This window comes from Pseudoliparis swirei, chromosome 16 (genome assembly GCF_029220125.1).
Source record: "Pseudoliparis swirei isolate HS2019 ecotype Mariana Trench chromosome 16, NWPU_hadal_v1, whole genome shotgun sequence".
NCBI classification, from domain to species: domain Eukaryota; kingdom Metazoa; phylum Chordata; class Actinopteri; order Perciformes; family Liparidae; genus Pseudoliparis; species Pseudoliparis swirei.
The window spans coordinates 8,288,942-8,312,578 of record NC_079403.1 but is presented as its reverse complement, the minus strand read 5'-3'; the positions used below and the strand labels follow the sequence as shown (position 1 = coordinate 8,312,578).

General features: G+C 41.6%; 1 protein-coding gene across 2 annotated transcripts in view; it reads right to left on the bottom strand.

Annotated features, from left to right (window-relative positions):
• Positions 1-141: 141 nt before the first annotated feature.
• The window catches only part of esyt2b (extended synaptotagmin-like protein 2b), a 29,524-nt gene continuing 6,028 nt past the window's right edge, over positions 142-23,637 (bottom strand). Inside the window, exons 5-23 of one of the 2 annotated variants that reach the window (XM_056434158.1) lie at positions 22,581-22,653; positions 19,047-19,136; positions 16,114-16,169; positions 12,170-12,290; positions 11,352-11,528; positions 11,111-11,193; positions 10,637-10,685; positions 10,161-10,250; positions 9,982-10,077; positions 9,201-9,302; positions 6,842-6,916; positions 4,986-5,072; positions 4,713-4,862; positions 2,929-3,281; positions 2,108-2,206; positions 1,700-1,831; positions 1,420-1,525; positions 1,268-1,317; positions 142-1,177 (exon numbers count right to left, since the gene is read on the bottom strand). In XM_056434158.1, the coding sequence (XP_056290133.1) occupies positions 1,108-1,177; positions 1,268-1,317; positions 1,420-1,525; positions 1,700-1,831; positions 2,108-2,206; positions 2,929-3,281; positions 4,713-4,862; positions 4,986-5,072; positions 6,842-6,916; positions 9,201-9,302; positions 9,982-10,077; positions 10,161-10,250; positions 10,637-10,685; positions 11,111-11,193; positions 11,352-11,528; positions 12,170-12,290; positions 16,114-16,169; positions 19,047-19,136; positions 22,581-22,653 (2,059 nt within the window). In that variant the 3' untranslated portion in view covers positions 142-1,107. The remainder of the gene's footprint in view (positions 1,178-1,267; positions 1,318-1,419; positions 1,526-1,699; positions 1,832-2,107; positions 2,207-2,928; positions 3,282-4,712; positions 4,863-4,985; positions 5,073-6,841; positions 6,917-9,200; positions 9,303-9,981; positions 10,078-10,160; positions 10,251-10,636; positions 10,686-11,110; positions 11,194-11,351; positions 11,529-12,169; positions 12,291-16,113; positions 16,170-19,046; positions 19,137-22,580; positions 22,654-23,637) is intronic. The other variant, XM_056434159.1, reaches the window with a different exon arrangement.

The window sequence follows — 23,637 nt, the reverse complement described above, 5'->3', positions numbered from 1 at the left end:
CCTACACCGTGTTATATATACGTTTATTTGCGTAACTGATCTGCGTATTTGTTCCACTACCGATAACATATCATATTTAAAGTGGAAAGAATGTATAGTCTTTGTTGCTGAGCAGAAGGACAAACGTAAAAGAAACAGCGAGACCATTTTCACAAGAGAAAACATTTATTCCTCAAAACCCATGAGGCATCATACCATTCAAAGATAATAACATTAAGAAGGCAACAATTACATAGCAGGGTTTTTTAAGGCACAAGATAGATAACAAGAAAAGTATTTAAAACCTCCAACAGTTATGACTGTATGACAAAACATGTACAAGCCTGACAACGTTACAGCCCCATCATCGTAACAACAACTTCTGGCAGCCCTGCTCATAAAATGCATTTATTGTTGTCTCTGCTCATATTATTCAGTTTTTTCGACTCACGTGTGGTTTGAACATCCATCAAACCCTGATTCAAGTATCCATCATAGTATACAGCACTTGTTCATAGCCCTAAAATGCCCCCAGGTCTTCAGTAACATCCAAATATTGCACAAAATCATCCTAAAATATACACAATTATCATTTTAATCTTTGCATATCTGCATTCCATGTTTGTAATCAAGCATAAATAACAATAAGAAGTAAATAATCAGATAACACTGCATGACTAAAAACATATCAAAGTCAAGACTGCTACTTAAGCCTACTTTAGTGGTTGTACCTGTACCTTTGGTAAGAGTTTTCTCAAATGACAAAACAGATTTTGGCACATTTGAACGAAAGGAAAGGGCAGCAGAAACAATTTTGACAGATTTCCATATCATTACCTCAGAGGAAAATGTATGGCCAGGAAAAACCCCTGCAAAGATTTAAATATTAGCGACTTGATATTTACATAAAACACTGAGAACAGAGACAAGGCAATTAGTGTGTTTCATCACGTTACACTATGTTACAATATCTTCCATTCATTAAATAATGACAGGACATGTTTGAAAAATGTCTCGCATGCCAAAACCAGTCCTGTGAAATATATGAAAAATGTACATGAATACAACAAAATGATGTGTGCCCTTTTATGAACAAGAAACCTATATTACAGCAGAAGCGTGGCCTCACTATGTGAAGAGGGAGTCTTGAATACTTCTTATGCTCTGAGACGACACGCCGTCTTCACTCAGGTCATACCTGCGAGAGAAAATCATACAGGCATGTATTCAAGCACTAAAATGGAGAAGAAGTCGCTCAATGCTGCTCAAGGAAAATATTAAAGTTTACCATTGTGTACATCCTTTTGATATGTCGTCCCCACTTAAATCTACCAGCACCTGCGAATTTGGACGAGAAAGAAAAAAAGTTTGGGGATTATATGGCGTAGTCGGGAGTGGCTCGGCAGCTGGAGGATACGCACAGTAAGCGGCAGAAGTTACCTTTCCCAGAAGCCCTTTGTGTTTGGACAGGATGCTCCCGCTGTTCTTCACGGCTACATCCAGAGTTCTCCTGTGGAGCTCCACCATTGACACGCTGAACTCAAACCTGCAAACACACACACACACACACACACACACACATCTGAGACTGATTTAAGGACACCAGTCTACAACAGAGTAATATCACGCTGCATCTGTTCACCCCAATTATCATTTAGAAAGTTCAATTAAACACGCCACCAACTTATTTGAATCATTTGGCATTAACATCTGAACCCACGTCTGGTCATAAACTGGGTGAAGGGTCCTCTTCATCGTGCCCGTCTTCCTCCTCCCCGTCCGGCTCTTGTCAGGCAGCAAATAGAGGCGGATGAAGGGATCCGAGCCGTGTTTGGTGAAGGCTATCAAGTTACTGAGGACACACAGGACAACATTGTTTCTCTCACGTGCTGCCAGTCACATGTCGCAGTTTATTCTTAATTTTAATAGCTCCACGGGAAGCAAGAGGAGCTGCCTAGTGGAGACTAACTACCCTCAAATTAGTATACGTGCCGGAGACTTGGCCCAAAAGACAGATGTGTTGGAAAAATAAGTCCATGAAAATGAGACAACCTTCAAACTAGTCTACCATATATCTTCCCAAAAAGCCAATCTAAATGCGGGGTGTGATGGCAGTGGTGGAGCTCACCGGCAGGCGTGCGCCACCACAATGAGCTTGTTCCTCTGGGAGCTGTGGCGGACAGTCAGTTGGACCTCGCCCAGGGGGTACTGGCTGGGGGCCGAGCCGCTACAAACACACCACAGGAAGTCACCGTCACTTCCGCAGGATGCAGTTACATTACACAACAGGCACCGGCGGACAGTTTGACAGGTAGACGGATAAAAGGTTCATGAAGACATTTTTCGTAAAGTCAAGACGACATTCCTTCAGAGGCAGCTGCGGAATTGAAATGAGATTTTTTTTAAACACATTAACCAACAAGAACGGGCACTCGGTAGAGCGCATACCTTCGCATATCACAAGATTGGGCATTGAATTATGAACATTTTGGCATTAGTTGCATGCCAATTGGATACAAATTGACCGTGCTATGGTAAAAAGAAGATTTTGACCTTTTCATGACCTTGACCTTTGACCCGATCGATCCCAAAGTCTAATCAAATGGTCCCCGGATAATAACCAATCATCCCACCAAATTTCATGCGATTCAAGAAGATGTTGACCTTTTTCATGACCTTGACCTTTGACCCGATCAATCCCAAAATCGAATCAAATGGTCCCCGGATAATAACCAATCATCCCACCAAATTTCACGCGATTCGGTTTACAACTTTTTTTGTTACGCGAATAACGCGCATACAAATAAATAAATACACGGCGATCAAAACATAACCTTCCGCATTTTCAATGCGAAGGTAATAAGATTCTCCGAAATGAGCTACAGATCAATCACAGGACCCGTGCTCGGGTAACAGTTCTAGAAATGATGAATCATCGATGTCTTTTACTTCTGCAGCTGACGGAGCCTTTGCTGGAGCTCCAAGGTGGCGAAGGGCAGCGAGATGTCCGAGGCCAGACTGGGCGTGGACTCCTTGTGAGGCAGGTGCTTCTGGGAGCTCGACATGCAGCTGCTCAGGTTGGAGACGCTGCGGCGAGGGCTGGCTGAGTACGGCTCGCCGTCCCTGTGCTGGAGGTTGAGGGTGGAGGCGCCGGTACGCGGTGGAGGCGTGGGCGGAGGCAGCGGGGAATCCGAGGCCGATCGCCTCTGGGTGGGCGCCGGGGTCGGCTGCGGCACACTGGACTTCCTGACCCGGACGGCGGAGGGCTGGTCTGAGGACACCTGCTTCTCCAGGGACAGGATCTACAGAAAGACGAGAGGCCATCACTCCGGATCGTGATGAAGAAATACAGCAACGTATTTATTTTTTGGTGGGGTTGTTGGTTTTAAATGCAATCTTAAAGCGACTTCAACAATGCTCCGACTTGTTTCCTAGACTTGCTTTCTTGTAAAATGGTTTCAAAATTGCAGACTCAGCAAAGACAGTCAGGGATTTTACAGCAAATCACTTTTCATGGAGCTATCTCTCTCGCTCTGTCTTCTGGATCCAGATAGATCACTAAACCTGAAAACCAATTTCCCTCTTTGGTTATCCGTTATGAATCGTGATATGTCGGTTGCTATCCAATACAGGAAAGCCATTTCGGTGCCGGTCAATATTTTGATAGAGGTGCTTTCATTTTCTCATTCGATCAGTTGTGATAACTCAATACAAGTGAATGCACTTTGTTTCAGTGTCACACAGGGGCAATGCAATTTACTTGCTACAGTATCCGTGTGACTGAAATGATCATAGTCTGAAACAGAACGTCAATATGAATATGATTGATTAGTATTGTGTCATGGAAAGACGACTTTGAGAAATGAGTTAACGTTTGAGTTCAGGGGTTTAATTAGAAGAGCCATGTCCAATGGGGGTGGGGGTTCATAATAACTCATTCTTTATTATTGTAAGAAGTTTTAATTGTAACTGATTGTTGTGCTCTGTAGATGTGGACAATGAAATGATTTTCTAAATGTAATTATATTTTTATATGGCACAAACTAAACTCCATTCATCTTCACTCTATTGTAGAAACCTCTGCGACAGATATCTGAAATTGACTATTTAAATGGCCAGATACCACTGGGGAGAAGTAGGAACATTGTCATTTAAATGTATAATTATAATTATCATCAGTCATATGGGTGAAACCGCCTTTACCTTAGTGGAGCACCCCAAGACAACGTCAAACATTCAAACAATGAAAAGTGAGCCGGCGACGGCGTTTTTTCAACCAACTGCAGCTGATCAAATCTTCCCGGGACTGTCGACCTTTCAGCCGGCAGAATCAATGTAGCCGAGCCGTAAAACGAGAATATTGCTGCTTATTTCCTCAGTCTGAATCACAGGATTCAATGTTTCACGTATTAAGAAGAATACTGAGAGGTACCCCATTGTCGTTGGAAACTGCATAGGAGCTTTGAGAAGAAACCTTGAAAGCTAGGTGTAGCAACAGTTGCTAAGGGAGGCGGGCCAAGTTAGAATTTAGATGAGCTCAAAAGCCGTGGCAGCTGTTCAATAAATCATTTTTAGTTCTTTGTTGACACGGCAACGCTCGCTCTGCCGGAACATTGGTCGAAATGTACAGCAGGTCTCGAACATCTGTTCTGGTTCCCTCGGCCTGAAATAAATGCATCTTACGTCACCGACTCATACGGGGGACAGTGGGAAGTGATGCGGTCCGTCTTTACCCTCAGGGCCATCTTGAGTTTGATGGTGGAGCTGGGCCCGGAGTTCTTGAGAGTGAAGCTCTGCGTCAGCGTCATTTCCTCCTCCGCCAACAAGCCGCTTAAAGGCACCGTCAAATTACCCAGGGTGCATTTGTGCTTGTCGTCTTTAACCTGTGCGTTAAGAAAGATATGCTTTAGACCCCAGAAAGCTGCCTCGGTCACTTTGTGCATGACCTCATAAGAGATACGTCAGTGAAATGTTAAATGAGCTGTTGTTGGGTCGAGCCGCCTCACCTCCAGCTCCAGCTCCTGCCTCCGGGGATTGTGAACGAAGAATGAGAAACAATCTTCCCACAGAGGCTCCTTGGTCTTGTACCGGATCTTTACGGGAAGACAGGTAGCCTTTCGTTAGTCATTCATTAAAAGGCTCTGGAGCGGCTAATTAACAACACAATTCACCTGGAGACATCCTTCAATGGTACCTTCAGCCATTAGGAAAGGATGAATTTGCACTAAATGCAGAATCACACCAACACTGTCAGCATGATATATATATATATATATATATATATATATATATCTTTATTCCAGACTCATGGGTCCATAAAACAACAAACACAAATACAACAACAATATATAAAATACAATACGAGGACACCGGTCCAGCCATTGCAGCCAAAAAAATCATTCGGGATTAAAAAACATACAAACATTTGTTCCATTGCTTCCAGAAACAAGACGAATACCTGGTATCACTCAGTGCTGGGTGAGCCAAGGCTTTTACATTCTCTGAGACATTTAGTCGACAATTTAAATTTATACATAAAATTCCTCAAAATACTATTAACTGAACAGCATATATTGTTTTCGCATATTTTGGTAATTTGTTTCTATATTTTCAGGTTAGAATAATTTGTGCCCACCTTACACAAAGTAATGTGTCTATTTGTTTCAGTATTATATTATATTATAAAGCCCTTTGAGGCAAATTTGTAATTTGTGATAATGGGCTATACAAAATAAACTAAATTGAATTGAATTGAATATTATCTTTTAATTCTATAGCTCTACTTAATAATGATGTTTAAAACCTCTAATCAGAGCTGTTGATTTTAATAATCTATTCATTTTCCAGTTCCATCACAAGACCTGATTCATAGTTTCCATGGAACAATGACTTTGAGTTAAAGTGTGTTCTTAACTTTAAGGGTCGTCTATATTGAGTGAACGATGTCCGCCTCGTGGCCTTTTTCTTCCACAGAGTCTCATGAGTATACTGTAGGCAAGGTGACCAAAGAGTGTTTATGGCCACTGCGCTTGATTGACATCACTCATATAGTGTTTATCGTTGTGAAGAGAGGAGAGCTATTTGAAGTGACCCTCTTCCGAATGAAAGCTATTTTTCTCCAAATGTAACGTGACAGTTGGAGCTTCCCTTCATCGTGATTCAACTCTATCGTGAGTGAGAAAAAAGAAAGTATGCCTCAGAAAATATCTCGGAAACAAAGATGAAATAATGAAACCCGATGGCCACAACATAATAAACCTGTGTGATTGTATCAGTTATACATGTTAACTTGTCGGATTACTTTCGGTCGCCCAAAAGAAAAGAGCAAACATTTCCACAGTAAACACCATCAGATTTAAAGTTTAATCATAAACTGTTTTATTTATCTCTTAACCCTTCTACAAAAGGGGTCAAACATAACAAACTTTCGTCAGCCCACATACTTGCAGTAAAACTTCAGCATCAACAATAACTCGGTCTGCTCATATTAAGTTAATAATTTCCCTTTTTACCTTTCCTTTGAGAAATAGCTGGTAAATACACTAAATATCAATGCAGAAGCTCTTCAGCCGACTCTTAGCGAGTCGGAGGTGACCGCGGTCTATCTTCTGAACAATTATTTTCATTTTATGTCTCTTTTAAAACCAAAGTAAGAGCGAATCATTTTTGAATAGAAAGCCCCAGGAGGAGAAGAAAGAAGTAGACGGCTGGCTGTTCATTGCAACGTGTCGTTGTGACATTTTTTTGGGTGAATATAACCAACCAAGTCGGTAACACTAAGTCGGTTACATTGACCGACGCTGTTCCTCTTCCGATAACATCTGACCCGATCACAACACTGGTGAACAACCACACGACTCACCTTGCTCTCGAGTGTTTTGTGTCCTACGGTCAGCTGGATGTACGGACAGGGTTCGCTGCTGCTCTTCTTCCCAGACTATCAGAGAACGAGAGAGTGGGGAGTCAGCTGATTGGCCTCACTGGGACACAAAATGCACGAATGTCAGGAACGGACAACACAATTACACCCAAACTCAAACATTAGCGTCTCGAGGCCGCGGGTCAAGCACACGGTCGGTGGAAGCGTCCGAAGCTGCATTCCGTACAATTTTGACAAGCGGGGCTGCAGGCAGAGAGGCTACCAAGGAGACTGGCGAGCTTTGTCTCCTCTGCTTTCTAATTTTAGCATGCTGGGTTTCAAAAGTGTTATTCGGTACTCCCTACAGAATAATAATACCCTACATATCTGTCAGCATGGGGGGACGTAATTTACTCGTTAACTTGTCTTTGCTCTTGAGGATGGTGCGGAAATCTGAGATCTAATTCTCAGCAGCATTGGAATTAAGCTCCACATCGTACATTCAGGGTGATTAAGACCATCCCATGCTTTTATATGCTACAATTTAGACGATAAAGGCACTTAGCACAAAAAAGTAATATCTTAGTGTCCTTAATTTACCTAAAATATAATAATGTGGCTGCTAATTGTAATTGTGCTCTTTCTGTACAGCTATAGTACACATTCCTTGATCTTTTCCTTCTCAGGATAGATGGTGTTGTGTGTGCTAAGACCAATATGTGAACTCACATTTTAGGAAACCCAAAGCTGATTGTCACGCTTATTTTGTATTATTTCCACAATAGCTTGTAACAAGTCAGATTTAAAGGTATCTTTTGAGGTACGCAGCACATCAGTCTGATGTCAGAGGACGTCGACAAGAAGCATTTTAGACATCGAAGCCTCTTCGCGGAGTAGACACAATAAAGAAAATATGGTCAACAGGTTGATATCACCTGATGAATAAAGGCAACAAAGAGATGCCGAGGCTCAGTCGGTCGCCTCGGTAACAGCCGGCCAGTCAGGATGACAACGAGTCAACCACCGGGAGCAAAAGGGAAATATTTGCACTCCAACTGCCCGATGATGCCAGATGAATCTGACACACAAGGGTTGTGTTGCACTAAGGGAGTGTCACTGCATGTCTGACAATGGGAGGCGTGAAACTTCCTGAAAATATTAAAGGGAAGCAACAAAAAAGCAGCAGTCGAGTTCCTTCAAAGAAATGCAGATAAGCTGACAAGCATCAGTTCCTCCTCATCTATGCTTTCTTTTGGCCAACACTAATCAGGCTGGGTTGCTCTGCAGGTTTGCGGAGGAAAACCTTCGACATAATTCACAGAATAATGATGTTGGATCGGCAGCAGAACGACATTTTCCCTCCTAACACAAACCACAATTTTATTGAACCACAAAGATGGGAGACACATTTAGAATAGAACAGATTGAGTGCAGTATTAGACTTTTTCATGCAAGATCCCGAGTTAGGAGAGGTGGAAACTCACTGACAGGCACAACAAGGGCACAAAACAGACAACCATCCATCGTCATGCACGTTTGCTTTTTACATCACATAATTCCCTCCGCTTGTTTGCTACTCTTCACAAGCACATGACATTGTACGGTGCACTTGAAGACACAGATGAGACACGGGGTGTGATTTGTACGTGCAAACCATCTTTCCCACATTTACCTTCAGGGCCTTAAAGACTGAGACTTGCTTCAACCCGTCATAGGTGAAATCTGACAGGTTGCTCTTTAAGCCACAAGGAGATTTGGGGGGGGGGGGGGGAGAAAATCACACCCACAGTTAGTAGGACGGGAGTTGGGCATGGCTAAGAGGCATGAGGAGAAACCCAGAAGAACATGTTGAAATACGAGCCAGAAAGAAATGATGTGGGAGATAAATGAAAAGCAGCGTGAGGGCTGATGCTGGAGACAGGAGCTCACAATGAAAACACAGGTCAGAATAATGAGTGTGTTTCCTCAGGGAAGATTTGGAGGAGCTGCTGTGTGCCGCTCTTCAGAAAAGCTACAGGCGTTCTGTATCTGTGCAGCTTTGCGTTAATTGGCTCACTAATGCAGACACAGATCCGTCGTGAGCTATTTGTACTGCATATCTTCCATATTTTATCCTTGAACTAAGCACCTGATTTAGAAAAATATGCATCTGACTAACAAGCTGGCATATTTGAGTCTTCTGTTTCGAGGTGTCTGCTCTATGTTAACAGTTATTTGGCACACATTTGAATCAGACTTCACAATGAAACCCGTGCAGCTAACGCATGCTTTGAGATACAGACTACCGTTACTGTTCAACCCACGTCATTGCACACCGCTAATGCTAACACTAGCAGGATGCAAAAGGTACTTGGGGACTCACACAAAGTGTTCTATACTCTGAAGTATCGCTCTCATAAAAGACTAGACCAGATGCTCTCCTCTCTCTTAAGTTTCCACAGCCTAAGCTGCCCGTGAAGACGCTCTTGGGTGAGGAGGAAAGAGAGTACAGAGAAAAAGGTGAAGACCGAGATGGGCTAAATAATATGGTATTTTTGTAATTAATGGTTCTGTACAAGTTACAGGTTAAACAAAAGGTGCAATGAAAGATTTCAAAATGTATTAGATACACTTAATAAACGAACACGGGTCCTGAAAAGTAGGTTTTTGATCTTCACGGTTCTCATTGTACAACAGCTAGACACACGGGCAATTATTGGCATGAAACAGAATCCCTGAGATGTAGGGACACATTTATAAATGTGGTTGAAAACATATTGACCCGTTTGAGGTTGTAAGTTACATCCATAATAACCATTATTCATTGTTTTTATGGCTGGGTTTGCAGTAGCTAAGATAATGAGGAAAATAAGGTTCACCCAGAGGTCAGAGTGCAGTGGGAACCAGTATTCACGAAGCATCGTGATGACAGGAAAGTGCAACATTGCTGCACACTGATCAATAATCCTGATTCAAACAAGAGTGCAACACTGGCATTTCTTATAGACGGGTTCTGAGAATGGATGTGGTCATGTGTGTGTGTTTCGGGTGGAGAGAAAAAGAAGCCTGCATCAGCCTAATCATGCTATACTTCACCACCATCTATAGGGTCAGAACAAAAGCACCGACAGCATCAAAATAGAGCGGACATTGCAGTATCTTACTGGGAGGTTCTTTGCTGAGTCCAGATAGACCACGAGCAGGGCTGAGGATAGTCCGTCATTGGCCAGGCTCCGGTCTGCACGTACACTACGCAGCACCTGAATGGTCACCACAAAGAGAAATGACGGATAATATTATCCGTTAACGCGGGAAAGTGTCTTTTATTTTCCGTGTTGTATACCTGGTCCAATTTCTCAGGAGTGGAGAGCAGAGACAGCCATTCCAGTTTCAGGTGGAGTTTTCCAGTCGGAGTTTCTTCCAGGTCAAACCACTGCAACGGTGTTACACAGCGTCAATGTTAAATCAATGAGGTGAGTCACAGAAGGGACAACGTGTTGCTTTTTCTTACGCTAGGGTGGATGTATTTGATGAAATTCTCTTTACATCCTGACAGCAATCCTTAAATCAAATTCACTGACAAAGAAATTGGTAATTTGTATCTGCGGCTGACGCAGGACTCTAATAAGCCCGTCCAATCGTTTCATTCATATCAAATGAGCAAATGCTGCTTATCTACTTTCATTGGAACAGAGTTGGCAACACCGGGCTGTGTTTTGTTGTTGGATCATTAAAAAATCGAGTGCACTTTTAGTGATTCTCCGTAAAACATGAATTCTAAATAAATTAGCTATAATTTTACCATATAAATGATTTTACCTCATCAACCTTCTGTTCTTTGTGCAGCTCAGTCATATCGATCATCAGGCTGTGAATAATGGAAAATAATAACCAGAAGGGGATGACAAACAGTAAACAGAGGAATCACAGCAGTTAATCAGAACAGAAGGGGTCCAGTTATCGATCGGCTACATTGTGTTGTCAGCACTTGGTGTAGTTTTACTGCCTTGTGGTACAATCAATTGACTTTGCCCTTGGGCCCGGAAGTTAGGGATAACACCTCGTCTTTACTTGAACTGATGACTACTAGCGCAGATCCTTCACACCTTCCCTTGTGTTGTTAACGTTGTGTTTAAATCCAATATATAAAGCCACAGCAGATCCTTAGCTTTTCCAGACCAGTTTATCAATGACAACAAAGTTTGCTCTTAAATATCAGTCACATTGCTGAGGTGCAAAAACACCTTATTTATTAAGAAGCATGTGTGAGAAGATCCAAGCAGAGAAACTCACCTTCCCAGGAAATCATCTTTGTCGGGATCTTCGTCAAACAGCTCAATCTCCAGGTGTTGACCGGAGTGCTCGTACACCAGAGCCTGATGAAGACACGGGCACATTGATACTAGAGACGGAGAACCCATGTGGAAGCAGGTTGGGAGGATATACTTGTTTCTATTGTCAGCTAATCTCAGAATGACTCAAACAGCACTGATATAAACATTCCCAACTCCGAGAGGCATCCCAGACTCCTCACCTCATAGACTTCGTTCCATTTGGGATTGAGGCTCTCCTTCACCGCCTTGCTCTGGAACAGCTGGTTGCCGATCTGCAGGATGCCGTACGGGTCAGACTTGCCCTTGATCAGCCCTCCCAGAAATGTATCCTTCCCCTCCAGATCCTGAGCCTCCAAGAAGTGAATCCTCAGGACTCCCTTTGGAGACGGGCAGAAAACATTGTTAAGGGGAGAAACTCTGAAATAGCAGATCTCGACACTTGGAGGTCACAGTGAAAGTCTGACTTGATTGGATGCGATACCATCCACCAGGTGTCATGAACATTTAACCCATCCTTAGTTATTAAGGAGCAGCCAACTTAATAAAGATGGGTTACAATGCAGAGAATAATTTCATATATCTATATAACTATATTTAATATGACGATAAAAGTATTTCTTCTTATTGCTCAGGGAAGGTAGAGACCAAATTAGGTTATTTGTTATTTCAATTTTACTCGGTTTCCTTTATTAAATATAATAAGACTAATATTCCTTTTTATAAGATGTTAACAATCTCCTCAACAAGGTCCAGACACTGAATCGTTTTCATGTTGCCATGGTGACAGCCTTCAAATACTTTTGTGCTGTGCAAATTAATCCCCGAGAAAGACTTTCTTTTATTACATGAATCGTCATAAAACATCACACAGCTCCCGTGAGAACGGCCCATCAAGAACATTCAGCTACTAACCATGAATTCCCTCGTGACATTGCCCATGCAGTGAGCTTTTAATCGCCCTCAAATAGCTAGAAGAAGAGGCACATTGAGTGACAGCGCTCTCCCACTGCATTAGTACCTTGGGCATGGGGAAGCGCAGCTTGGCCAGTTCCACTTCCCCGACCAGTGGGATGGTGATACGATTGGGTAAAACCAGATAGTTGTAGATAATGTCTTGAATCAGATTTTCAGTGAATCCGCTGTAATGACAGAAGGGAGGGTTGAGAGAAGGAAGGAAAGTAATACAAACAGAATAAAGCAATGCATTATTTAATCGACAGCCAGGGTGCCCTTGGGTTATAAATATTCTCCATTAATCTCAGTTTATTACAGAGCATTTCTGATTTAGATGTGAGAAGACAGGAGGAACATTGGAGTCACTTCAAGCATGTTGGTGCTGCCGGCCAACAACCCTCTGAATGTCTATCTGATCCGCGACTGATTCAACACTCGGTGAGAACAGAGACGGCGAGGGCCGATAAGAATTCCCGCCGGGCTTTGCTTTATTCATTTAGCTGCTCCGGCACGGCTGGAAAACTGCAATCACGCATGGGAACAAGATGGGATGAGAGTGAAGATTCATCATCCAGTGTTATTGCTCAGGCTGTCGCTCGTAGAGAAACCGTTGTGACTACGGCACAGCTGTCCGTACATCACAATGTGGATGTCCTCAGCAATAGTTGGCAAACTGGAAGTGATCCTGTAAGTGTCTCTGGAGGGATCCCAAGACTCTGAAAACACACCGGCGAAATCTATCAAAATTGCCGACGAGAAACGCTTAAGTGCTGCCAAATGAGAGACAACAACAAGTTGCCTCATAAATCAGGCGCTTACTAACACTCGGGACCTGACGTACATATCACATCGGCTTTATCGTTGTCCACCGGTGTGGCAGCATACGGCAACCAGGTGACAGCCTGTATGCAATTGTTGTTCTTAATTGCAGGAACGTCTCTGCTCCTCTGACTCACACAGATTCGCCACCTTTAAATCACATCATTCAATTTGATTTAATTAGCTCATTAGTTGAAAAGAAAATACATGCTGGGAAAAAAAGGTCTTCATCGTTACTGCTCTCTGCTTTTGGAAAGACGTGTAGAAACGTATTCCTATGATTATTAAGCTCTCACCTACAACAACCACTTACTTCATGTCTGCTGCCAGATCCAATTGCAACTCGTTCAGAGCATATCTCACTCACACCAGCAAACACAGGCCAACTAAAACAAATACGAAACACGAATGATGGACAATACTAAGAAGCAATACGTTTGGAAATATCTCACACAGATGTCCATAATGTACCACTAGCCGGCAGCTATTTCACTTTGTAGACCAAAGTATAGTCCTGGGTTTGCTAGAAAAAATACAGTAAAAGTTATGATTCCAACAGAGATGACCAACTCTACTAATTGCTGGATCGGGTATCGGTGACAAAAGGTCAATCTGGTACCGATATCCGTTATTTTAATAAATAACAATGCAGTACATTTGTATTTAATTTGTATTAATCACACAAAATAATTTAATAGAGAGAAAAAAGCCCCAAACTAAAGACATAAAACACAGATGTTACAGCCCTGATCTCTGCAGGACGGTGATCCCATATAGTCTGGGAGCCCTGGCTGCAAAAGTTTCATCACCTTTGTGTAAGAATCTAGGCTTTAGGACTATACAAGGAAGGATACATCCGAGGATCTCATGGGGCAATAAGACGTGTGAAGGATAACTCGGGGCGAGGCCTCTGAGGGCTTTGTACCTCATCCATTATATCCTGAAATCAATTTTAAAAGCAGCACATAGCCGCTGTTAGGAAGTACGGTTCTGTGACATGTGGCCATGTCTCCTCGTCCGAGTCAAGGAGATGAGCTGCAGTCAGAGGGAAAGGAGTTACAGGAGTCTACTCGTTGTGAGGGCGTAGATAACAGGCTCCAGATGTTTAGGAGAAATAAAAGGTCTAATCCTTAAATTATTATTAAAAGCAGGGTTGAACCGTTGAACAAGTTTGTCCAAGTTTTCTTCGATTGTTGCAATGCTGAGTTACTGAATGGGACAGAGAACCTCAATGTAATCCTGTGATACATTATTTTAGAATTATTATTATTTTGGATTGTACGGACCCAGCAGTAAAGGTGAAATGATGACCCCTATGTTTGGAGCATGTGGACAGATTTGACCTTTTCTCTTCTTTTAAGAACCGTTGCTACTCTAAAACAGCCCTGAAGCTTTGCTCTGACACAAAGTGCAATGAGATGAACTCAATGAAACTGTGTTGGTGTCTGGATTCAGAGAAACATTTATTTGAGCTCATTTTCCAACGAACCGGCAGGATCCAGCTCTTCTCCATGAGCCGATTAGAGGCATGTGGTTACCTGGTGGGAGACGGATCAGAGCCGGAGCTCTCCTCCAGCTCAGAGCTGAGGCTGTGAAGGGATTCCTGCTGCATCAGCGCTTATTGCTGCATTTCTATTGCCCCCCAGGCGTAAACACTGGAACACCCCACACACCTGCGTGTGTGTGTGCACGCAAAGAAAACCAAAGTGTGATCAACTTAAGGCCAATAGTGCAGACGTGCACACTTTATAGCATACGGCCAGTGCAGTACGGTATACTGTGGGCTTTACTCTCCTTGTTAAAGACAAGTTATGTCATCCTTTGGTCGACAGCCTCGCTAGTGGTGATGAAGTCCGAGCGGCACAGATTTTCATAAATAATTTTAATAACAAGTGATAATCAAGCACCATCATCAGGTCAAACTTTAACTTGTCCAATGCTTTGGTTTATGTTTAAATAACTGCCGAACTAATGACAATCCCATCATCAGCCGACGGAGCCCGCCCACTGAGCTCTGCCTGTGCCAGCATGTCTGTCCACATCAGCTCTGCGGCTGGAAGCTGTATCCAAGAGAACCACATGCAGCATTCATGCGTGTGTCAGTTTGTTCGGGTTGTGAATAAAGTATGAAGAACCACTCAAGACAGCAGTGAGTAATTGTGTTGGGCCTTCAGCATCTCTTCATCGACCTTCATTTAGTCTCTGCTCAGCACACACAACTACTTGAGGGGAAAAGACATTTAATATAAGCGAGACAAACCAAGCAAGGATGAGGAAACAGGCTGCAAGGAGCACATGTCCTTCTCTGAGCAGATTTAGTCCAGTTAGATCAGAAAACTATCATCTTCATCTGCTTGTTGGAGCTATTTTTTTGACACTAGTATTTAGTTATTTTATTGAAAAGTAATATTGTTTATCATTGCTTATTTAGGTTGGATGTTTTGATATATTAGAATAGCTTTTCCACATGATAGTTTTAGTTTAGTTTAATTCATTGTGGTTGTTGTGTAAATATATTGAGTTTTGTGTGATGTGGTTATATGTAGGTGTGGGTAGGTACAGCACCAGCATGCACCCAGGTGGCCTATGTTTTGTACCTGCACATGAGAGGCAGTGTCAACAGTTTTGTTTGTTCTTTTTGTTTGTTTAGTAAATACATTATCAGAATAATGGAATACAGAAATGGACATTACTTTCCTTTGGCTGCGTCAATTACAAAACCCACGGTGCGTCCGTGGCACTTGGATTTATAGTTTTGATTGATTTATTGGCCAAATGGCCACTACACTGGTTAATCTAAGTAATGTGTGGATGTGAACGTACGGCATGATAAATACATCATACATTAGTGTCTGCTGGCAAAAAGACGTTTAAATCGATCAACTCAGCCCGGTGGGGCTCTTCATCACAACAGTAGAGGACAACGACACCATCGGCCTCCAGCCGGGAAGAAGGACAGCAGTGCATTTGGTCAAATATTTGTGACACATTCAAAACAATAAAAAAACATGTATTTCATGGTTGCCGTTATACAGCACTACATGAGTGATTAATGGCATGAGTCAACTAGGGGCGTGTCCAGTTTCCGAAAACACTAAAAACCTCCTATTTGTTCTCAAACTCGTTGAAATGCCGACATTCATTCTTTTCTCTCATAAACACGAACAAAGACAAGGAGACTAGACTTACTTGAGCCCAGGAATGTCAAGTATATTGGTGAGGCCAGTCCAGTTTATGTCCAGAAGCTAAGAGAAGAGAGAAAGGGGAACATATCAGTTGTAGAAAGTGTGAATGATTTTACTTGACATCTTATTTTTGTCCAATCGAACCATGCTGATAAATAACAGCGGCGACAAATATGAACACGTTGCAGTAAAAACATATATATAAAAAGTTCTATCGCTGCCATTGAAGTCACTTTGGAGAACAAAGCACAATGCATATTGTTGCCATGTTAATTATTTAGGGGAAATGTGCACACCAGTTTGACATGGGAATGTAAAAATAAACCACAACCTTCTCTGTCCATCTACATTAAAGCGTTTGGGTTTTTCCATTAAAGTTTGCTTAACCCTCTAAGTGTATAAAATGGATGCTGCGTGAAAAAATTAGCTCCAGTTTATGAGTCACAACAAGAGGCCAAAGCAGAGATCTTTGTATGAAAATGAATACAAAAACACCTGCTCACTAAATTATGTATAGAAGCAGCACCACGCCTCTGGAGTCTCATTAGTTGTCAGGGTATAAAAAGATCAGAGACACTTTAACACTGTGAAAGTAGCAAGTCAAAAAACCAACCAATTTACATTCACTCTCTGGGTATGTCAAATCGGATAGTGAGAGCGGAAGACAGCGAATCAAAGAGAGTGAGGACGGCGTCAGAGGACTGAACTGAGTCTCAGAGAGCTTTGATCGGCTCTCTAAATGAGTCGTTCCCACCCTACTTCCCTGCCCAAGTCGCTTTTACGGTACTGCAGCAGATGCGCTGATGCCGCAGGGGGAGAGGGGAGCACTGCAGGGCTGTGATCCGATGTGTTGTGGGAAGGTGGTGTGGAGGGACACGCCCCCTGCCTGCAAACCACTTCTGGAAGCAGTCGAACCGCTCTTCTTCTCCCAGGTAGAGCGGGACAATAACAACAACGCTGACAATGTCATCATCGTCACCATCATCTTAATCATCATTTAAACTATATTGATGCCGACAAGAAAAAGTTAGGCACCCTCAGATTTGATCAGCTGTATTTTTTTTGCGATTGACCAATTATCAGAATAATTATCGTAATTTTTCAAATTGACGAAACGATTCAATGACAAATTTTTAACCATCTCCAAATATGATTGATTAATCAAAAACTGTATTTGTTAATACATAAATTCTATTGATTCATCAACACATTTGTGTCACGGTACAACCAGCGTCAACAGATATCATCCATTGCTTCATGAATCCATATTTAAAGTGTAAGACAGTCCAGCTGAGCCGTGGTCTCTCTTTTTTAGGTCTCCCAGTAGGATGTGTTGCATCCTTTTATTTACACAGTCGCATTGAAGCGATTGCACAGACCAGACCAAGACCTATTAAGGGCTGGAAATGTTCCCATCTCATTCGGCACTTGGGATCAGGCCTTTTATGGCACGCTGGGAGAAGGAAGATGAGATATTTGGATTCCAGGGTACACATCGTTGAGATCCCTTTGCCCACGGGAAATATATTTTACAACTTAATTTCTCTCTCTCGCTCTCTCTCTCTTATTCTCCTCATCTAGAAGCGGGAAGAAGATTGAGATTTATGTGTGTGTGTGTGTGTGTGTGTGTGTACATGTGCGACTGCGACACGATTTACGGAGGACTGTCTCCTTCTCCCTTCAGCCTCCTGACATCTCTACCTTGAGCTTTAGCTGATTGCCTTGAGTGGAGAAATCTGCCAAAGTCGGGCTGGCTTGGTCTGCAGCTATTTAAAGATCTCCTGCCATTTGGTATAAATCTACCAAACATGTTAAAGCTGGGCAGCAGGTGCTCTGCACGCTGGAAACTATTAGATATGCAAACTAGAATGGGCACTCGGTAGAGCGCATACCTTCGCATATCACAAGATTGGGCATTGAATTATGAACATGTTGGCATTAGTTGCATGCCAATTGGATAAAAATTGACCGTGCTATGGTAAAAAGAAGATTTTGACCTTTCCATGACCTTGACCTTTGACCCGATTGATCTCAAAATCTAATCAAATGGTCCCCGGATAATAACCAAACATCCCACCAAATTTCATGCGATTCAAGATTTTTGACCTTTTCATGACCTTGACCTTGACCTTGACCTTTCACTCGATCGATCCCAAAATCTAATCAAATGGTCCCCGGATAATAACCAAACATCCCACCAAATTTCATGCGATTCGGTTTAACACTTTTTTGTGATGCGAATAACACGCATACAAATAAATAAATAAATAAATAAATACACGGCGATCAAAACATAACCTTCCGCATTTTCAATGCGAAGGTAACAATAGGCAACATGAAATGCAAATCATGGAGCGTGACCGAGAGCGTTTAAGCTGCAGGAACGTAGACAATAATGAGAAGTGGGAGTGAGGGGTGTAGAATTAAAGAAACACATTGTACTGTGATTCCGCTATGATTTGACTTAAAGGAGATCCAATTGCTTTATTTGAACCTCTTATTTTTGTACTTAATTTTCGACTTACACAGGGTAGTTTGTTTTTCTGCCTGAAAAAGGCAAACTGATAAAAAAAAGAAAGCCAATGAGGGTTTTATGAGATGCAATTTTTTTTAAATGTACTGAGAGTATAAAACACACAGAGAGCCAAAGTGAATTATACAAGGCATTCAGGACATTTGGGGATATTCACAGAATGTGGGGCCAATCGTGGTACAAGAGACAACAGAGATAATAAAGCTGGCAAAGTACGTACAATTTGAACACTAAAGGGGTGATGCGTTGCCCTGCTGCACCATCTCATGTGCTGGAATTAAGGAAATACTTATTCGCAAATCCCAGTTTAATCTCCTCCTTCAGACTGCAGGGTCATTTTAACCTGCACTGCTTCTCTGTTTAATTGATGTAACCAGAGTCATATTATCAGCATCTGAACTTACCGGCTTCTTGAGAAAGAAAATCGACAGGGCTCCAACCAGAGGCATGTCGCCCAGCAACGGCTCCAACACCACTCTCAACACGCCGTGGATCTACGGAAACCCAAGAGGGACATATTGACTTCCAGACACAAAGGGAGAGTGAAAGGGAACCTCACACCTGGCTGGCCCTCGACCTTCTTCGGCGGTGCAGCGCATGACAGGTTGGAAACCTGACCACGGCCTGACTTCACACCTTCCCCATTATGACGATTACAAGGATTATGGTATTGGAAGTGTTTGACACGTGTCATGTGGACGCCACGCAGCTGACCGCAGTGCTGCTATAATCAATAGTTTGAATTCTAGCACCAATATATTTGTTTGGGGGCTATATTTGTAATTGGAAAACATTTGAACCTACACCAATAACACTGTTGAAATCAATACTAATTAAGTTATTTTAGTGTGCAGCTCTTTGAAGATAAAACCGTTGCATTTATTTTTATTTTCCTTTCAGACGTTTCATGACAATAAAAACTGGGAAACTTAAAAATGATATGGAGAGCCAGCTTGAAAACTAAAATGAAGTTCAGACCCTTGATTTTCTAGGAGGTATGAACAAGAATTCAGTTTTAAACAAAGAATTTAAACACAAATTGTAAACTAGAATGGGCACTCGGTAGAGCGCATACCTTCGCATGTCACAAGATTGGGCATTGAATTATGAACATGTTGGCATTAGTTGCATGCCAATTGGATACAAATTGACCGTGCTATGGTAAAAAGAAGATTTTGACCTTTCCATGACCTTGACCTTTGACCCGATTGATCTCAAAATCTAATCAAATGGTCCCCGGATAATAACCAAACATCCCACCAAATTTCATGCGATTCAAGTTTTTTTTTGACCTTTTCATGACCTTGACCTTGACCTTGACCTTTCACTCGATCGATCCCAAAATCTAATCAAATGGTCCCCGGATAATAACCAAACATCCCACCAAATTTCATGCGATTCAAGAAGATTTTGACCTTTTCATGACCTTGATCTTGACCTTGACCTTTGACCCGATCGATCCCAAAATCTAATCAAATGGTCCCCGGATAATAACCAATCATCCCACCAAATTCCATGCGATTCAAGAAGATTTTTGACCTTTTCATGACCTTGACCTTGACCTTTGACTCGATCGATCCCAAAATCTAATCAAATGGTCCCCGGATAATAACCAATCATCCCACCATATTTCATGCGATTCGGTTTAATACTTTTTGAGTTAGGCAATCAAAACATTACCTTCCGCATTTTCAATGCGAAGGTAAAGAGAGTTCAGTTTCTCTTATGAGGCAGGACCACATCTTACATCCCAATGTTATTACACAGTCTTCACATTGTTGTCGATTGTATAGCCGTAAGAACACATATATGTCAAGAATGGACGTATCTGTCTCAAACATCGACCATCTACAAAATAAAAATGGCTGGCGTCTTTGTCTGTACAGTAGCCGTGAGGTGGAGTGGACCTCCATCATAGCAGTTGGACGACACGACAGGCTGACGTTACACAAATAGTCAAAGTAAAAAGTGCACCTGCTCGTGTAATGAAACCAGCTCAGGCAGTGATGGGGATGTGTGAGTGGTGCAGAGACATGTAGGTCTGCCTGAGTTACGTAACGGGAGCAGTGAGTAACAAATGTCTCCCAGGGACCGACCTAACAGCTCCCCGTCTCCTAGGAGCCACACTTGTTTTCTCTGCCTGCTTTGTTCCACTGAGCCACACAAAGGGCCGAGGACACACACCATAATACGCTTATTAAAAGTTTACATGTTTCTATTTAGGGATATATAGAGGTATTGATACACTTGAACATTGCAATATTATATTTTGTGATACTTCTCAATCATTTTTTTATAATAGATTTACATTTATGAATACATTTCAAATGTCATTTATTTATCTACTTAATTTATTAACTTAAACAATTCTCCAATCAATTGTATTATCATTACTATTATTATTAGAGAGAAAAAAGGTTGGGAACTCTTGTATCTCCGATACATTACACAAGGCCTCACTTTTAATTTACATTGCTTTTTAATTTTATCTTATTTTTACTCACTTTTTATTTACATTGCTTTTTATTTTTTATTTACATTGCCTTTATTTTTTATCTTATTTTTATTACACTTTTTGTGAGTACATATCTTTTCAATTACACTAGATGTCATTTAGCGGACGATTTTAGTAATTATTTTGCCATTTGCCATTTTTGAAGCAGCTTACAGATAAGAACGGTGTTTCCTCAAGAAAGTTTTAAGTTTTAACCATGAGGAGAGTGTAAAGACATTAACCGCGAAATTAATAGATTTCCGCATATTTCACACCCTCTCATCCTGTTTCGTTGCTGCAGATGTGTGTGTGTGTGTGTGTTTGTGTGTGTTTTGAATATGTGTATGCGTGAAATGCATATGTGTGCATATCCCGTCTCGTGGAGCAGATGTCTCTTGCTGTTTCACACCTACATCAGCATTCTTCCTTTGACGTACTTCCCTGCTGCATTCTGCGTATATATAAAGAAACACAATCTGTTGCTCACTCTCTTCTTCTCTTCCTCCGTTGTTCTTTAGGACCCTCTGTGTTTAACAGATTATACCTCCAGGTTGGGTCTCAGATTATTTATTACTTATCGCCCTTTGGGGTATTGTGAACTATTTAGTGAACTGGACTGAGTTTCTTTATTTTTGTAAACCTAACGTTTTCCCTAATTAAGATGATCACCCCTTTTGGGTTCTGATAATAAATCTTTATTATTATCCAGTCCCCAAAAGGGGTGAACAACAAACACTTTTGTTGGCCTTCTTTGAAAGATGCTCTCCCCTCTCCAGTGCCTGATTGGTCCACATCTGGTCTGACTTAAAAAGAGTGAGTACCTCGAGATTTAATCAACCAACAAAAGAATTTAAATTGTTATCTAAAGAGTTGGATGGAAATAGTTTGAGACCAGATAGGAGAGTTATTGAGATTACAGAATTACAGAGTCGTGCCTTGATTTGTAAAAGACACCTGTGCGTATATACGTTAACTCATATAACAGGGGATTAAACTTCATTCTATCGAGGAGCGAACAGGATATAATACGTGATTCAAACGAAGAATAAAAGTGTATTGAACAAAGCAAAATCAAAAGCCGAGAATTGCACGACGACTCATTCGCCAGACGCCACGGAACCAGAACCAATGCTTTAGAGCAGTTCACATGCTTATTTAATCAGTGGTAGAACACTTTCTGCAGCGTATGATTAAATGATACACTTGTGCAGAAATAATACGAAATATTCTTCTAGCTCCAGTCCAAATACCTTCGGGATATTTTATGCGCTATACAAGAACGCTGCAGTCGCTCCGCTCCTGAATAAGCCTCAGAGCCGACAGGAGAGACCTTTTACTGAAGACACCGTGCCACTTCCTGTCCTTTTCTAACAACCGATGTGGAGGTCACGAAAGTCTCTCAGTGAGGACGTGAAGTAGATCAGACAAAGAGGAATGTGCTTACCTGAATGCTCTTAATGCCGGCTTTGCAGTAGTAGCGTTTGATGTCGATGTCGATCTCAGTGTTGCCAACAAAGCTGAGAGGCAAAAATACAAAATATAGAGTCAAAATCCTCTTTTTTATCAAGATTAAAAAGACTTTCATGGTTGGACATGACATGACATTGGTTAAATCATGGTGACTGTGTTTTATTCATTATCTTCATGGAGTTATTTTTTTTGAAAAACACAAACATGCATCAAAGGGTTTTCCCCCCAGATGTGACATGATTGTACATGTTCAGCTCACGGAGTCATCAAGCATTATAAATCCTCATGTTTACAAGACCGTACACTGATTTTAAGATATCACAAGGTTTATAATATGATTTACGGTCTGCACTTCTTCCAACAACAGCCACTTATTGTAATGACGTTAGGTAATTACTTCTCTACAATAGTTTTTAATTCTTCGTGTCTTCCATCCACACGCTGGATTCAAGTTGCTCTAAATGCTGTATTTAATCCAGAATTACTGTTTTCAAAAGTGCTACATAAATAATTCAGAGCGTATCTATTTTTTATTCTAACCACAGTCATGAAGAAGCTTCCATGGAGACCGGGAGCGCTCAAATAGAGGAAAAATATTGATATTGAAGCCACGATTTACTACTTGATGCACACAAGATATATTAATTTGATTCAATCATACCCAGGTTTTCTTGGGCACTAATTAAATAATACAATCATTTTGGCAGGGCTAAAGACACTTCGCTATGGAAGGGGATTAAGCTGTACTTTAGCTTGGGGAAGAGTTATTAAGACGTTGCTGAATTATTGTTCTTCAAATGCAACTAACGAGGATATTAAGAGATTGTGGATTATGTTGTTAGCAATACGTTGATTTAGAGGATGCTATGGACTTTATAGAAAACAGGTCTGTTCTGCTGTCTCTATGTACATACACTTATTTTGTATGCACAAATTGATAAATCATAGCCTGAATGTGATCACTTGGTCTTCCTGTGGCAGTTCCTGGGCTCCGTAGGTTTCAATAACAGAAGAACATCGTGATGTAAACA